This window comes from Carettochelys insculpta, chromosome 12 (genome assembly GCF_033958435.1).
Source record: "Carettochelys insculpta isolate YL-2023 chromosome 12, ASM3395843v1, whole genome shotgun sequence".
NCBI lineage: Eukaryota > Metazoa > Chordata > Testudines > Carettochelyidae > Carettochelys > Carettochelys insculpta.
In genome coordinates, this window is record NC_134148.1 from 8,602,356 (window position 1) to 8,620,212 (window position 17,857).

At 40.8% G+C, this 17,857-nt stretch overlaps 1 protein-coding gene across 5 annotated transcripts in view; it reads right to left on the minus strand.

Annotated features, from left to right (window-relative positions):
• Positions 1–17,857, minus strand: part of UBE2Q2 (ubiquitin conjugating enzyme E2 Q2) — a 90,095-nt gene that overhangs the window by 29,503 nt on the left and 42,735 nt on the right. For 4 of the 5 annotated variants that reach the window (XR_012647226.1, XR_012647225.1, XM_075007337.1 and 1 more), the window contains exons 3-5: positions 15,625–15,729; positions 12,383–12,439; positions 7,074–7,214 (exon numbers count right to left, since the gene is read on the minus strand). Coding sequence is in view for 3 of the 5 variants with exons in the window: in XM_075007337.1 (XP_074863438.1) it covers positions 7,074–7,214; positions 12,383–12,439; positions 15,625–15,729 (303 nt within the window). In the remaining 2 variants the exon portion in view is untranslated. The remainder of the gene's footprint in view (positions 1–7,073; positions 7,215–12,382; positions 12,440–15,624; positions 15,730–17,857) is intronic. The other variant, XM_075007338.1, reaches the window with a different exon arrangement.

Genomic DNA, 17,857 nt, shown 5'->3' on the forward strand with positions numbered 1-17,857 from the left:
AGACCAAACCCTGCCCTGACGGCTGATACAGTACAGGCAGGTGGTGGTGTCCCTGAGGATGTTGACAGACCTCTTCTCCAGGTGCCTCTGGAAGTGCTTGCAAGCCTGGAGTACTGCCCGAAGCGCTAGGAGGTTGATGTAGATCACCTGTTCAGTGAAGCACCATTTGCCCAGAATGGCATGAGAGCCCTGATGAGCCCCCCACCCATAAGTGAAGCTTCAGTAGTAAGAGTGACCAATGGGTGCGGCTGGTGGAATGGCACCCTGCAAGAACACTGCTCAGACGCATCCACCACTGGAAAGAGGCAAGAACGCATGGCAAGATGTCCATGGTTTTGGACAACGGGTCCCTGGCAGAGTGTAGCGTGTGGACAGCCATGACTGAAGACAGCAAATGCAAAGTCTGGCCAGTTTGATCACATATGTGGTAGCGGCCATGTGCCTCGGTAGCTTGACGGATGAGATCACACAGGGCCTGAAACCTTTGCAGGAGCAGTGTGGCTCTGGAGGCAGTGGTGTTTATGTGAGCACAGATGAACAACAGGGATTACATGGACTGAAGCATGTACTTTTCATAGGTCACGTGAAAACCAAGGCTCAACAAGAGGCCCATGGTGTCTGGCACCACACAAAGGGCCTCAGTGAACAATGGTCCCTTTACCAGGCAATTGTCCAGATAGGGGAAGATAATAACCCCATGTTGGGGTAGGTGAGCAGCTACGACTACCAGACTCTTAGAAAGCACTCTGGGTGCAGTGGAGAGCCTGAATGTGAGGACCAGATACTGATAGCGGTGGGACCTAACTGCAAACTGAAGGAACCCCCTGTGTGCAGGGTGGATGGAGATGTGAAAGTAGGCATCTTGTAGGTTGAGAGCTGAGAGCCAACTCTTTCTGTTCAAAGCCAGGATAACGATCGTGAAAGTCACCATCTTGAACCACTGATAAAAAATGTATTTGTTGACCCTCCTGAGATCACGGATGGGTCTCCATCCCCTATTTTTCTTCTGGGTTAGGAAGTACATGGAACCCCCTGCCCCAAAACTCCATGGGGACAAGCTCGATGGCTCCAGACAGAGGAGGTGCTGAGCCTCTTGCTTGAGAAGGTGCGTGTGAGAAGGTCCCTGTAGAGGGACAGGGTAAGGGGGCAGGTAGGCAGGGTAGGACTTGACTCATGCAGAAATAAAATGGAAGATGAGATGATTTAAGGACCATTGTGGGTTTTGGAAACTACATCATATCATAAAATAGATAAAAAGTATATTTGCCATTACAAATTTGGGTGGAAAAAAAGGAAGAGTATTAATGAAACATACAGAAATTTAAGTAAGGCACTGACTTGCTACCACATGACATTTGATTAAAAATTATATCAATATAAAATTACTATGACAGATTAAATGGCTTAAAAAGGCAACTGAAATGTCAAGTGTAACTGTAAAAACGGTAGGAACATTAAATAGCTATGCATCTGGTGGGCTCACAGAAGTATTAGTTTTTGGCCCCATACTATAACATTTTTATTGATGACCTAGAACAAAACAAGGTCATTGATAAAGTCTGCAGAGGACATAAATTGAGGAGGAGTAACAATTAAGAGGACAGAGCAATCCAGATCACTTGCTATGCTAGGCATAAAATCAATATGCATTTTCATATGGCTAAGTGTAAATGCATACATACAGGAAAAAGAATGTAGGACATTTTTACATAATGGAATTATCCTGGAAATCAGTGACTCTAAAAAGATTCAGGTCATGATTGATAAACAACAAAACACAAGCTCCCAGGACACTGTGAACAAATCAACTAATGCACATCAGTGAATGTGTGAATAGAGGAAATCCTAGAAGGAGTTGAGAGGTTGTTTAAATTCACTTATTTGTCAGTGATGTGATTGCGGCTGAAATACTGAGTCTAGTTCTGATGTTCACAATCCAAGAATAATCGTAGGATCTTATGCCTGGAAGAGACCTCAGGCGGTCAGAGTCCAGTCCCCTGCCTAAAGCAGGATCAACCCTAACTAAATCATCCCAGTCTGGGCTTTGTCAAAAGGGGACTTATAAACCTCCAGGGATGGAAATTCCACCACTTCTCTACATCACACATTCCAGTGCTTCACCACCCTCCTAGTGAAATAGTTTTCCCTAATATTCAACCTGCACCTCTCCGACTCTAGCTCCTTGTTCTGGCATCTATCACAACTGAGAACAGCCTCTCTCTCTATCCTCCTTAGAGCCCCCCTCAGGAGGTTGAAGGCTGCTATCAAATTGCCCCTCACTCTTCTCTTCTGGAAAGTAAATAAGACCAAATTCCTCAGCACCTCCTCAGAAGTCATATGCTTCAGCCCGCTACTCATTTTGGTTGCTCTCCACTGGACCCTCTCCAATGCCTCTGTATCCTTTCTGTACTGGGGGGCCCATAACTGGACACAATATTCCAGATGTGGCCTCCCCAGTGCCAAAGAGAGGGGAATAATAACTTCTCTAGATCTGCCAGAAATGCTCCTCCTAATACACCCCAATATGCCATTAGCCTTCTTGACTACAAGGGCATGCTACTGCCTCATATCCAGCCTCTCATCCACTGTAACCCCCAGGTCCTTTTCTGCTGTGCTGTTACTTAGCCAATTGGTCCCCAGGCTGTAATAATGCTTGGGACTTTTCCCTCCCAAGTGCAGGTCTTTGCACTTGTTCTTGTTGAACCTCAGATTTCTTTTAGCTCTATCCTCCAATTTATCTAGGTTGCTCTAGACCCTGTCCCTCCCCTCTTACATATCTACCTGTCCCTCTAGCTTAGGGTCATCTGCAAATTTGCTGAAGGTGCAATCCATTCCCTCATTCAGGTCATTAATAAGATGTTGAACAATAATGATGAACAGTTGCAGAGGTTTCAGAGAAAAGAGCCATGAGAAAGAGTGAAAGACTAGAAAGCATGCCTTATAGTGAAAAACTCAATAAGCTCAACCTATTTTGCTTAAAGAGAAGGGAATGGATAATAGTCTATAAGGACCTACATGAGGAACAGATGATAATGTGCTCTCCAGTCTAACATAGAAAGTTACAACATGATCCAAGGCTGGAAGTTGAAGCCAGTCAAATTCTGATGGTAAATAAGGTATAATTTTTTTTAAACCCATGAAGGTAATTAGCCACTGGAATAACTTACCAAGGGTCGTGGTGGACTCTCCATCACTGAAAATTTTTAAATCAAGTTTGAATGTCTCTCTAAAAGATCTGCTCAGGGGATTATTTTGGGGAAGTTTTATGATTTATGTTATACAGGAGGTCAGACTAGATGATCATGATGGTGATCCCTTCTGGCCTTGGAATCTATCAATCTATGAAAAAGAGCACAAAGCAACCAGTGAATCTCTGGATTCTAATGCCCACTTGGTTCTAGTGCTAACAGTCAGAAAGCCCTTACCAAATTATACTGCAGAGAAATTTAAAGTATAACAAATACAGTTAGACTGGTGCACAATTTTATTAGGGATCACTAATAAACTAGTTACCATCTCAGAGAGTTAGCTGTGTTAGTCCGTAGATTCACAAGAACAAGCACCTTAGAAGTGGGTCTTACCCACAAAAGCTCACGACCTAATACATTTGTTGGTCACAAAAGGTGCTACAGGACTGCTTCTACTTTGTGAAACTAGTTATAGATCATCCACCTCCTCCTTGTCATGTGACATTATTTCTAATTTGAACATTTGATGGGTAAGTATTAACATGTTAACTTTTTCTAATTCTGTATGCACTTCTTTGCTTTTGCCATCCTCTGGAAAAAAATGAAGTGAAGTGTGAAAAAAACAAGGCAGGAATTCATGATTTACCTTTGTGCCTCAATGTACTGAGAATATTCTCCATCATACTCTTTATGAAAAGAAAGCTTAATGCCAAGGAGTTTAAAGTTCAATTTTCTTTGTATATAGAGCATGTTGCACACCATTTTAGAATCAACACCATGTTATAGTTCCACCTTCTGCTGTCTAGTAGACAGAAGTGGACAAAGATGCAAGCATGAGCTGGATTAATGCAAGTTCTCTTTTGGCTCAGTGATAGATCTGTCACTTTTAGATTTCAAGTCCCAAAGAACAAAATCCTTTAAAGGCATTTAACCAGAACAGGAGCTACAATTTCTGGTAACTCACAAAAATACTGGTTCTCTTTAGGAGCAGCTGAATATACCATTCCTTGTGCTCAGATGACCTTGTTCATACTAGTGCATAAATGAATGTGTTGGCATGAGAGTGGTATTATGTAATTTGAAGCCGCTGTTTTGAAACAAGAACAGCAATGTTTATTTCGGCTCCACAAGAGTCAGAGAGAAGAAAACAGACAAAGTTTGCCGAATGGGAGGACAAAATCTGTAAGGAAGGAAAATTATCAGCTAACCATGAAGAATAAAATTAACATTACAGGGCCTATTTTCAGCTCCATTTAATTTTCACGGAAAAATGAGAATGCACAACAGTTAGGTGACATAATCCAGTCAATCTGTTTTAAAATTTATTACCATCATAGACTCATAGGGTTGGAAGAGACCTCACAAGGTCACCGAGTCCAACCCCCTGCTGAAAGCAGGGCCAATCCCAATCCCAACTACATTATCCCAACCAGGGCTTTGTCAAGCTGGGACTTAATACCTTGAGGGAAGAAGATTCTACCTCTCATGACATGGTGTATATGTATTCCTTTAAGCAGCGTCTATAATGAAGTGGTTGAACACATTTTAAAATGTATCAAGCTTTAATAACCCTGTCATTGGATGGCAAATGCAAAGTTCAGTTTGACTAGTTCTGCTTAATTATGTTTTATGCCAATTTTGTCAGTGAGACAGGTGGCGCATTCATACATTAAAGACAAAGTAAGTCCAGGTCTACTCGGGGGGCGGGGGGGAAATCAATTTAAGATATTCAACTCTAGCTATGAAACTTCAGCTGGAGTCGGCATATCTTAAATAGACTTTTTTGCTAACCTCCCCACAGCAGGAGGTTGACAGGAGAAACTCTCCTGTTGACTTGCCTAACTAGGTGTACTATACTGAACCCCAGAAGATTGACAGCCAGTGCATCGATCTTCTGGTAAGTATAGACATGCCCTTAGGAATAACATTCTGAACTTTACTGACCCCAAGAACACACAGTTAGGATATGGGGATAGCAAGAGTCACTTGACGAAAAGTACAGTCCTTACCATTCTGCCACTCCATTTCTGTCAAACCAGTACCTCAAGAAAAGTACAGCTCTTGGAATGCTTCACCAGAATCAGTAAATTCAAACAGTGTCAGACCGATGAGGGGACAGGAGCAGTTCTAGTTAAGGACCCTTCATAGTGGATACCTCGCAATTGAATTCACTCTACTTGGGAAAGCAAGGTGCTATTTGGCCACACAGCTTCCACTTACTTTGAACCGGGATGGTACTGAACAGGAAGAAATGGTCTCAAATAGCCAGACTGTACGGTACCTAGGCTGTGTGACCTAAGAAGCCCTAACAACTGCAAGAAAAGCTTAAAATAGATCTGCATGTGTCTAAGGCCCAGATACTGAGGATTACACGATTGACTCCACTCATAAGCAGCGCCACTTTCAGTTCACTTTTTTTCATTCTGTCCCAATGATGGCCTCCAAAATACCCATATGTACTGAAATACCAATTGCAAAGTTAAATAGATTCTTTACGAGTGGGACAGTTATGATGAATTTTTAGGCAACACAGCTGGAGGGAGTACAGAGACTGTCCTGATAAATCCCATTCAGCAAAGCATTAAGATATGGTACTGTATCAACTGTATTTTGTTTTACAGCAAGTTAGCTATGGTCTATAATCAAATTTCTACCTCTTTAAAATGTTCTATGAACAGAAGATTTCAAAAGCAGTTTTATTTGAATCACCTCAATTTAGAATCAAGGAAAAAAATCTTTACTTAGACATGGCATGCTAATTTTGCTAAGAAAAAAACTTCCCCCATAAAAAGAACTATCTATTTCATTAACAGGTCATGTCATATCCCTTCCCACAATGAACCTGTAAAAGATGAAAGATTATTGGCAAATCATGTTGTGAATCACAGTAAGTTCCCAAACCTCTGAGGAGACTAGATGCTACAAGGACAAGCTGTGCTTTTAGCTCCGCCCCAGAGATATTTCTGCTGGCTTTCCAAATGATGAAACTGTACATCATTACTGCCCCTCGTTCTGGCTCCCGAAAGTGAAACCTACAACACTGTAGCACCTCAACCACACAGTACGATTTTCATAATCAAAAAGAAGGAAGGTGTTTTGCAGCCCACACCCTCTTTTCTCTTCTTAGCAAACATTTTACCAGTATTCAAGCTTCTTTGACATACTTCATGCTTAAATGGAAACCATAAGACAAGACACAGGTTTTTTTATGTTTAAATCAAGTACACAAATTTCTAAAACACGTAAAATTACAAGTAGTGACTGGTGTTACGGATTAGTGTATTTGGCCTTTTTGTACCTCTCTTTAATTGGTCTAAAGAGGTACAAGCAAGAGCTCTCATCACTAATTGCTTCTTGTTGGTCCTGCAGAGACAACAGTCCTCCTATCAGAGAAGGCAAGTAAAACACAGATTGGCAAGAAGGAAAACCAGCTCTGACAAGAGAGCTAGGAAATACTACCAAGCGTGAAAAATAGATTTGGTGTTAGATTTAAATTTTTTCACTCTCACCCATGTAAAAGTAATTTTTCAGCTGAAATACCAGAAAGTATTCTGCCACAAATTGAATGTAAACTAGCAATTTTCTAACTCAGATGAAAAAGGCAAGCCAAGGAGTACGTTGATGTTTTCATAGTGCCTCTCTGGGGTGAAGGCATCCCACAAAAAACCTTCAGAGTGAAGGATTCTGATAAGATGTTAGGGGAGCAATCAGTTCACTTTGCAGATTCAGAAGTCTTTTACCAAACCAGCTCAACAGAGTGTAGCTTCTCCCACAGACGTTAGCTATGTTTATGTACACAGAAGCAAATTTTATTTGTTAGATGCACCGTAGAAGAACCCAGTGCTACATATAAATGTATGAAGTCTAATACCTAGATACACTTACATTTAGGTGGTCTTGTCTTTGATTCTTTCTGATTTTTTCTAAAATTGCAAGGTTCTCTTTTTCAATGCCTTCATCCTCAGACTTCTTTCCATCAACAGGTTCTTCCTCCTTCATATCATAATGATCTAGGTCTTCAATATCCTACAAGATGGAAGAAAATTCATTGAAACACAAGGCACCGTAAATGCCAGTTAGCATAAAAATTGCTCTCCAGGCTGGGGCTTGAAAGCATAGACAGTGCATTGTGAAGAGTACCAAATTAGTCAAATTTTTGTGTTATTTTTATTTTGCTTAGAGTTTGCCATTACTATTAATAGGACATTCTATTGTAATTTAGGAAGGGTGAGTGATCATACACAAAACCCAAACTTATCTACACTTCTGCTGCTAGAGACTCTGGTGGCAAAAAGGCAGCTCTGTGGGAAGGGGAGTTTGATAGGTAAAATGAGAGATTGTTACAAATAATTCCCACCCTAGTCCTTATCTCAGATGAAACTCTCCACAAGACAAGGTTGATCTTTCTCTAACAGCCTTTTTGGGTAGGAAGACTATTTCAAAAGCCAGCTGAAAACAAAAATACTGACTGTTTAAGGAATGCAAAGCAAAAGGGAGGCAGGGAGGGATAGCTCAGGGGTTTGAGCACTGGCCTGCTCAACTCAGGCTTGTGAGCTCAATCCTTGAGGAGGCCATTTAGGGATTGGGGCAAATAGGTGTCAGGGATAGTGCTTGGTCCTGTCAAGAGGGCAGGGGACTGGACTAGATGACCTCCCAAGGTCCTCTTCCAGTTCTAGGAGACGCATATCTCCAATTATAATTCTAACTCTTTCCCCATAAGGAATCTTTTGTTTAACACTCCCATCCCCATGGAAAAATACAAGATTCAAGATGGATTCCAGCACCAAGTGACACAGCCACACACCTTTGAAAGACCAACCACACTTTGGGTTTACAGGAAAAACAAAGCTATTCACAGATCCATGGTTTGAATACTCTGCCATTATGTTTCTAGAGTATCACTAAGGGCCCCTTTTAGCACATTTAGGATTATATACAGATTCACACTTCATATTTCTAATTTCAAGTATAGTACAGGTTGAAACCTCTCTAGCAAACTCTGTAATCCAGCATAATTTTAGTTAGCTAGACGACCACTTATCATGGGCGTGGCCAAGTTTCTTATGGTCTCAAAGTTTGTTTACAGCCACCAGTCCTGGCTCTTAGTGTTCTGTGCCATTAGTTATCTGTAATTCAACCCTAAATGTCTTCTAAGAGCCCAATAAGTGGTGAAAGTGTTGGTAATGTGCTAGAAAATATTGACCTCCCATCAACCTGTACATGCACAGAAAATTATTTGGCAGACTGCAACTTTAAAAATTATGTACTATGAGGCATTTTACTTTAAGTATCTTCAAGTTATACATATTCGTAAGCTAATTTTCATAAAACATGTGGGACGTGATACCTTCCCCCACAGAGATCACTGCTAGAGGGTTGGATAGTGTCCAGTGCAGAGGCAGTGTGTTCAAAATTTCTGGCTCTGGTTATACATCCACCCAGAGTGTCATCCACAGGGGTTTTTGCAAAGTCCTGGGTTCCTGTCCCCCAGGTGTCTGAAAACATTTTGGGGTGTAGTAGGTTTTCCAGAACGCAGGTAGCAATTTTATTTAAAGTGTAGGTGTTTTGGCTTTTAGTCACTAATGCCATGAGGTGATGTGCCTCAGTTTCCCCTTCCACATAGCATATATGTATACAGAAATAGAATATACATTCTCAGCAGATAACTTTAAAATTTATACATCACATGATGCATTTTGCCTACAGCATCTTGTAATTATGCATATTCACATACCAATTTTCATACAGCTGGGGGGGAGCGGCCCAGAACACCTCTGAAGGGAGCAGAGAGAACTGTGGCCAGAGAAGCTAGAAATAAACTGCTCCAGAGTATCCCTTACAGAATCTTAAATGCAAATTTCCACTTCCACACTAGAAGCTCAGCTGTTGTAAGACTTCTGCTAATCCACAGGAGACAGTAAACTACATGTACTTTTTTTTCCTATGTGAAGCTTTCATTTCAGAAGGCCAGAAGCATGAGCTACACTACAGGGACATGAAAAAGACAAAGGAAGTGTTGAAGACATTAGACTATTGGTATATCCACACTGCCGGGATGAACAACATGGTAGTAGGCAATCTTCCAGGATTTGATTTAGCATGCCCAGTGGGGACGTGATAAATTGAACAGTCATGGCACCACCAATGACCTTGGTACTCCTGGCAGTTGTGACGAGTAAGGAAAGTCAACAGCAGAGCTTCTCCCATCAACTTCCCACCACGGGGAACGTGGCAATAACATATTTTAGATTAGTCGACTCTAGCTATGCAATTCTTGTAGCTGGATTTGCATAACACAAAACAAACAGATTTTACTTATTATTGTAGGGCTAGTCTATGCCTCAGATCGGAGTTCAAACCTCAGTTCTATTATCATCCTCACTTAGATAAGTCATTTAACCTCTGTGCCTTTTAAAACAGTAGGGATAATACTTCCCAGCCTCACAAACTGTTGTGAGAATAAAGTAATTATCTGGAAGTTCTCTGTTACTACTTGTAAGTTGTTTAACTACTATACAACAGGAGAGCCATGCAAATACCTAAGTTACTAAAAAGCAGGATTTGCTTTAGGGTCCTTGTCCAAGTTCTCCCTTCCTGCCACAGGTGTGCTTCATCTATCTCTCAGATGACATCTTCCTGGCTAAAAGGAGGCTGAATTTCAGTAACACTGCAAGTTTACAGGATGTAACATTATGGAATTTTTCAGTATGAAATGGAGTATTAGTACCCAAGAGTACAGTCTGGGAATATATACACCATATGCTGAGAACTTGGAGGTAAGTAAGAGACTACCTGAAAACTAGGAAAGGTTTTAGAATGGTTTTCACTTACTTTGTGCATTTGATAGCACTTTGTATGCTATTGCCATTTGTGAGGTTCTTTCAGATGCCCCAAATTATGAGTTTAAAAAAACTGGACTAGATTTCAGAAGGATTCTGCTGGATACTCATCTGTCTTCATGGAAGCAGTACATTGCTTCTAGAGTGTGAAGACAATACTTTTGTCCAGTTACATTTGTATAGAAATAAGGGACTAGGTAACATTAAGCAAGTTGTAAGGCATTCATAGAAATTCTCCATCTAGTAGCTAGTGACAGCAAACTCCTTTAGAGTAATCCATTTCACAAGGTACTTATATTTAGGTTATTTTTGAAAAAGTTGTATTAATTCTCTATTCTAAAACTAGTTTCCTTTGTTGCATTTAATATCCTTCTTATTAAAAATATAAACTTTAAGCCTGAGCAATTCTTTTCTAATAAGATATTGTTTAAACACAGACATTTGCTTCTCTTTGAGCCATTCTAGCACATTATGAAACCAATTTGAGTTGAAGGTATGAACGTACTTTATTGAAATGAAAACCATATTGCTATACAATCGTATCACCTACTTCAAGTTTAGTCTCTGCTATTTCACATTTTGTTCCATCTCATTAATATACCTGAACGTAAGGTTTTATTAAAATGAATCAGCTGATTTATAAAAAAGAGTTAGTGAATAAATGAACTCTCAAGAGGATGCCTCAATTTCATCTTGGGAAACTATTTAAAACAAAGTTCATAGACTATTTGAAATAAGGCTTTATAGTTCATGTTTGCTCATATGCCACAAGCTTTACATATAGGCTACATCTAGACTATAGTGACCTTTCTGAAGAGGTTCTTCTGGAAGATCTCTTCCCAAACAGCTTCCTTCAAAAGAGTGTGGACACACACAAAAAAGCAGATCAAAAGAGAGCATCTGTACAGCCCCTGCCCTTTCCAAAGAATGGGCCTGGAATCAGGCACCATGAGGACTGCTCTTTCAAAAAAGAGGGCCCGTGGAGCATCTACACTAGCAGTTCCCAACCTCTTCCAGATGGGGATTCATTTTGACAATTCGGGAAGACTTGGTGACCCAAGGCAATTCAAAGATGGGGGACTGGGGCAGTGCCATAACTAGCTAATTTTGTGCCTGGAATATAAGATTACACCCCCCTCATGTTCACATATGTAGAGTAGTTGTTTCATAGAAAAAGGGAAAATACATGAATAATAATAAAATAACACTATGTTTATTATAGTTATTTATTTTATTATTGTAGTTGATCTGAGTTGTGGTTGGCGAAAAAGACCCTCATCCCCACACTGCTCTCCCCCCTGCACTCCCAGCTTAAACCCCACACTCAGAGGCTGGAGGGGCTGGGGAGGAGTTACACTCAGGGGCTGAGGGGTTGGAGGCCTGGGGGGTTGTCACACTCGGGGCTGGGGGTGTTGGAGGTGTCACACTCAGAGACTGGAGAGAGATATAAACAAACAAAAAATGAAAACTGACAAATCAGCTACCCAAAACAGAAGGGGGCGGGGAAGAATGGAGGGGGATGAAAATGACTTACTTTAAGAGTCTATTAAGTGGCTTGCCTGGGTTGATTACAAATATCAAAAGGTAGAGAGATGTCTTTGTAATGTGTAATTGCTTCTCTATTGATAGAGATAGCTGCTGTATGTGGCAGCATTAAGGAGCTACAAATGGCTTCTTTAAGAACCACATGCAGCTCCCATAGGTTGGGAATCCCTGGTCTACACATTTTCTTTCTAAAGAAGCTTCTGAAAGAAGGTGCTCTTCCTGAAATGGGAGTGGAAGAGTTCAAAAGGAGCACCACATTGTTCAATTTAAATTTTGAAAGAATGCTTTGTGTGTGTAGATGTTCTGCTGGATATTTCTAAACAGCCCCTTCTTTTGAAAAACATTTTAAAAGAACTTGCTCATGTAAATGTGACCATATTTTTGGAATAAACAGCAAATGGACATCCATGTGTCAAGATTCAAGTTACCTCATTCTCAGCAGAATAATTTGAGAAACTATATTTTTTGCAGATAAAGGGTTATCTGAAAACCACAGGTGAAGTTTCCAACTTTTTGGTCAATGTCCTCTGGAAGCCTCCCTTCCCCCAACTCATGCATCTGATGAAGCGGATCTTTGCCCACAAAAGCTTATGCTCCAAAATACCTGTTAGTCTAAAAGGTGCCACAGAACTTCTTGCTGTTTTTGAAGATACAGACTAACATGGCTACCTCTCTGATAATGTTCATACTATGGCACTTTTCAGAAGGTCATCTGTGATTTGGAACACGTGCATTTTGTTTACATTGTCAAAGTAAGGACCCTGAAAACAAACCTTGCATTTACAATCTAATAAACTCCCATACACGTACTTCACCCATGTCTTCCTCCTCCTCCTCCTCTGATGTTACTTCTTCAGTCGTTCCATTCTGGAATGCAAAATTAGTAGAGCTATTTATTTTTCCCCCCCGTAGTAAAATCACGTGAGTTTTAACGAATCACAGTTTTAATTGCACTGTTAAACAGATTGCTAATTAAAATGTATTAGATTTTTTAATATTTTTCCTCCATTTTAAATATGTTGGTTTCAGTTACAACGCAGAATACAAAGTGCACAGTGCTCATTTTATGCCACTTTTGATTACAAATATTTCCATGGAAAAACAACAAGGAAATAGTATTTTTCAGTTCATCTCATACACATATTGTAGTTCAATCTCTTGTGTGAAAGTGCAAGTGTAGAAATTTGTTACATAACTGCACAAAAAAACCCCACCTTTAGAGCCGACACGTCCTCTTGTTCAGCAAATTCGCTAAGAGAAAGTTTAAACAAAAACCAGGACATAATGCAGCCCTCTTCTTACAGATGACATGCTTGGACTGAGGCTCTAGCGTTATACATTGTTTGATTTTTGAATGCAGCTTATTTGTGTACATTTGCAAATTCAACTTTCATGAGAAAGAGATTGCACCACACTATTTGTATTAGGTACACCTAAAAATACTATTTGATTTTTATAGCGTATTAGTAATCAAAAATAAACAATTTGAGCACTGTATACTGTGTATTCTGTGTTTAATTTAAATCAATATATTTGAAAGTGTAGAGAACATCCAAAATATTTAAATAAACAGTTTTCTACAATTTCTTAGCAGTGCAATTATTTTTATAAATCGTATGACAGCGCACAGGTGCATGGGGCAGGGTTGTTTTTAATTTTCTTTGCACTAAGCATCACAGTATCAGCTCTTGTACGGAAGGAAAGTAATGCAGTACCTGTGAAATTTACATTTATCAAAATTCACACAGGACTGCAGCTTAATCAAAGTGGCTCAAAAAGAAAGGTGATGCATGCTTAGTGTTTACTACATTACTAGAAAAAGTGGTGATGTATTATCTTGACCACTGCACAGAAACATAAACCATTATTAGAATAACTAAGTAAAATTAAATCTAACAAACTGAGAGCTTTAAATAGATCTCTTTGTATCATATCCTTTTTTATCACAGTGGTAATTGTGGTAAACTACTAAAATGAAATAGATGGCTCTCTGATGTCAAGACCGTCATCTATGTCTTCAGAACATCCAGCATACACATGGATATTATGGTGTCCTCAAATAAATTAATAAATAAAAATCTGTTTATTTCTGCAGTAAATATGAATTGTGCAATACTTATTGTAAGGTACTGAATACATGGTTTATTTCAAATTTAAATGAATTGTCACATATGACATGGAACATTAAGTTGAATCAATTCTTCTATAACTTGCAGCAAATTATTTTAGGTATGCCTGGAGTGTCCCAGTGTAAAACTATTTCCTTTTATGATGACCTAGTGACTTACAAGTCCAACTTGGCACAGAGTTTTTTTTTCCCCTTGTGTGTAACTGGGAAAGGCAGATTGGAAGATACAATTGTCATCTTGCCTCTTTAATCATTATTTTATTACGGTAAGTTATGTTACCACATGGACAACCATCTGCTGCTCAACAGGAGCTTAGAAGCCTTGCAGTTATCTTAATAAAAATAAAAGGAATATCCTCAAAGCCTATTTCATAGGCATAGCACCCTACCAAATTCACAGCAATAAAAAACACATTGGGGACTGTGAAATCTGGTCTCCCCCAGTGAAATCTGGTCTCCCCCAGTGAAATCTGGTATTTTGAGTGGTTTTACCCTACGCTACACAGATTTCCCCCTGCTGCTGGCGATGACTCTGCCTTCAGAGCTTGACTCCTAGCCAACAGACACAGTTCTTCTCTAGAAGACATCTCTGAAGGCAGTGCTGCCACCACTACTAGCAGTGCAAACTTAAAATCTAAATACTGCACACTCCCTCACAATAACTTTACAACCCCCTGCCCCACAAACTCCTCTTTGGGTCTGGACCCCTACAATTACTATACCATGAAACTTCAGATTTAAATAGCTGAAATCACAATACCTACTATTTTAATAATTCTCTGATAGTGAACTTGACAAGAATGAACCAGGAATTTGGTAGGGCCCCACTTACAAAATCTGACATACGAATTTGGTCAGTAAAAACTCAGTCCCGATATCACTTTATAGTCAGCACAAGAAAGGATATTTTAAGTAACCAGCGCACTTCATGACACCTCCTGATACGGACTACTAAAGTGCCTGGAAGGAACCTCAATCAATTTCAGTTTATAGACACTCTACTTAAAAATAGTCTTGATTTCATAAGACACTGTAAAAGGGAATGGACAGTTCAGATAAAGTTGACAATAAGTCACTGAGTAAGGCATGTAAACTTCTTGATTTGATTCACTTATTTAATTGGTTACTTCTCAGCTTCCGAGAAACTGCATTTGGGAAGGCTTGGAGGCATGGGAGTTGTCCTGGTGAGCAGATTCAGGTCAGTCACTAAGGATAAAGGAGCATGGAAGAGGGCATGGAGAATGAAGTGTACTCAGACGCTAATGATAGAGCAGAGGAGGAGGGGTAGAAAAACGAAAAAGGAGAAAGATAGGTCAGGGTTAGGCTGAGGCTCCGCAAATTAGGACCAAAAGTGACTCAAGCTATTGAGGGCAACAGTCAGGCTGTGGGGTCACGGGGGGCACAGGTGGTGGGGGGGTGGGGTCTGGCCACGGGGCCAGCAGGGGGTACAGGCATCAGGGGGTTCAGGCTGTGGGGCCAGTAAGAGTCTGTCGCAGTTTGGGGCTGCAGAGGAGGGGGTGGTGAAATGGCGGTGGGGGGATGGTCTGGCCACGGGCCAGGAGGGCATCAGGCTTCCGCGGTTTAGAACCGCGGGGGCAAATCAGGCTGTGGGGGGTCTGGCAGCAGGGGGTTTGGCTGCAGCGGGTTGGGGCTGTGGGTCTGGTGGGGCAGGGGGGTCAGACTACAGGGGCTGGAGCTGCGGGGAGTGGGGTAAGGCTCATATTAATGGGAGGAGTTCACTTGTCGAGTGAACTAAGGGAGGTATGTGTGTCCCTCGTATAAACAAGCACTCAAATAAAGTACTCGGTTAAGGAAGGATGCGTGTACTTTAAAATCAGTCCTTTCCTTCTTGCTGTATGTACTCTGTTGAAATTAAAGAGGAGGCTTTTAATTTCCAGTAGCTGTCTAGATTTCTTCTATTTACCTGTCCTGTTGGTAGTGGCTGATCTAACATCTCAACATCAGGATGCTGAGGAAGGTTGTATAATCTGCAGAGGTCACATATCAATCGCTTCAGTTGTTGAAGAAGCTATAAAAATAAAAAAAACTTATTTCAACAGTATGGAACATGTCCAAGATAGTGAACTTTCAACTAATCACTTTAACGTACATAAGTACGCAACTAAGTTCTCAAAAATGTAACGTGTCAGTATGTTTCAGGAAACTGATTTCTCTGTCGTGATCACACCCCTATAAATTCCTAGATCAGGAAGCCACTCAATGAGCTAACAAGGGAACTGTTAAGAGTTTTCTGTAGTTCACAGCTCAAGGATCAAATTTATTCCAGCAACATATACAAAGCTACCCTACCCTAAGAGCAATTAAATGGATTACATCTCAAAAGGGGGAAAAAAAAAATCTATCTCCCACTTCCATGATTTGCAAAAAGGTGCTTTTTTAAATATGAGCAGGGTCACATAGTTATAGGCTACGGTCTCATCTTTTCCCAGCGCACTTTGGACTAAATCACTCCTAAAGCAGTGGGAGCTTGCAGCACCAGCACAAGCACTGAAATTCACCCTTGTGCACGGCTAAGAGGAAGACTAATTTCTTTTCACACCTGTCGTCCTGTGCCAAACTTAGGAACAATCTCAGCCCAGATTATTACCAGCACTAGTGGATTCCAACAGTTCAAGGGCGGGGCAAAATATGGCCCACAGGCAGGATCTGGCCCAAACCATTGGATCAAGCCTGCAACGATCCCAAGGCACAGCAGAAACCTCACACTGGCTCCCTGCATGTTGCTCAAAGAGGCTAGCTAGAGGGGCCATGTGCATCACTCTCTGCTGCATGTTGCCTGCACCACAAGCATGGCCCATGGAGCTCCCATTGGCCAGAAATTGTGCTCTGGAAGGGGATGATCCCCTCCCCAACCATCTCCCCTGCCTCCAAGGGCACACACACTGCCGAAATGCACACAGCTCCCACAGATAGCCTCCTTGAGCAGCCTGCAGGGATGCAGCAGGTAAGGGAAAAAAATCTATATACCTTTTTCAGCTTCCCAGAACAGAGTAAGTTTCTCCACCTCCCACAGAGGAGGCAAAATTAATCCAATCTTCCTCTTACTGCTACTGTTGAACTGTGCTCATCAATTAATTTCCAGAATTACTAACATTCCAAACTTCTGAGCAACTTACAAACACTCTCTTCAAAAGCAAAACAAAGCCACTTATCACAAAAATGTTTCCTGTCTTCCTCCTTTCCAAGCCTCACACAACATGACTCAGATAAAAAAAGCAGGGACTGCTGATTATGCATTTACCATAAGATCAACAAGGAAGAAGCATGACAATACAGAAAATGAAGTCTGCATGAGCTGGAGATAAAGAACTAAATGGCCGCCAGATGCAGCTCTCCCTTTTACAAAATATTAGGTGGTTTTCCTGACCCTGTCAGAGTGCATTACAAGACATCTACTTACACAGTAGAAACACCTATTTTTAGGCGAGAAAGTCAATTCCCCTTAAGTATTTCCCCCTAAGGAGGAAGACTTAGGCAATCCAGCCTCATCAAGGGTGCACAAGAGACTTTCAGGACAAATGTGAATTTGCTTATTTTGGTGTTTAGGTGCCATGAGGATTAATTATTATATTTCTTCACATTACCAATTCCAGGGCCAACAACCATCTTAAAGAAAAGGACTTGTGAGTTCATTTTTTAAAAAAGTGTTAACAAGAAAGTGCCCCCTACCCCCACACCTTTGTAGCCCGATTTCTATTAAAAAAGAAAGTTAGTTACAGGCAAAAGGCTATGAATTACAGTACCAGTAATACAAAGCTTAAACTAGCTGTTTTGTATCTTACTTATGCCATACTCTATGCATATAGCCAGCTCAGTTATTGAATACTGCCTATCTACATATGCTTATGCTTGGCTCCTTGCTTTACTGGTGCAAACCCTCAGCAGAAGTGCTTATATTGACTGTTATTGCGGGACAAATCCTGAAAGCCAGTAACAAACGATGCAGCATGTAAACTGAACTGCCTCTCAACCTACTTACATTGACCATGACTCAGTGCTACTTGGGGTAGGTGGTGTTACTAAGTCAGCAAAAGAGGCACTTATGTCAGCATGAACCAAATTTAAAGACAAGTATTGTCTTCACACTCTAGAAGCAAGGCAGCTACGGTTCACCTAACTCAGCAGTACAGACTAAA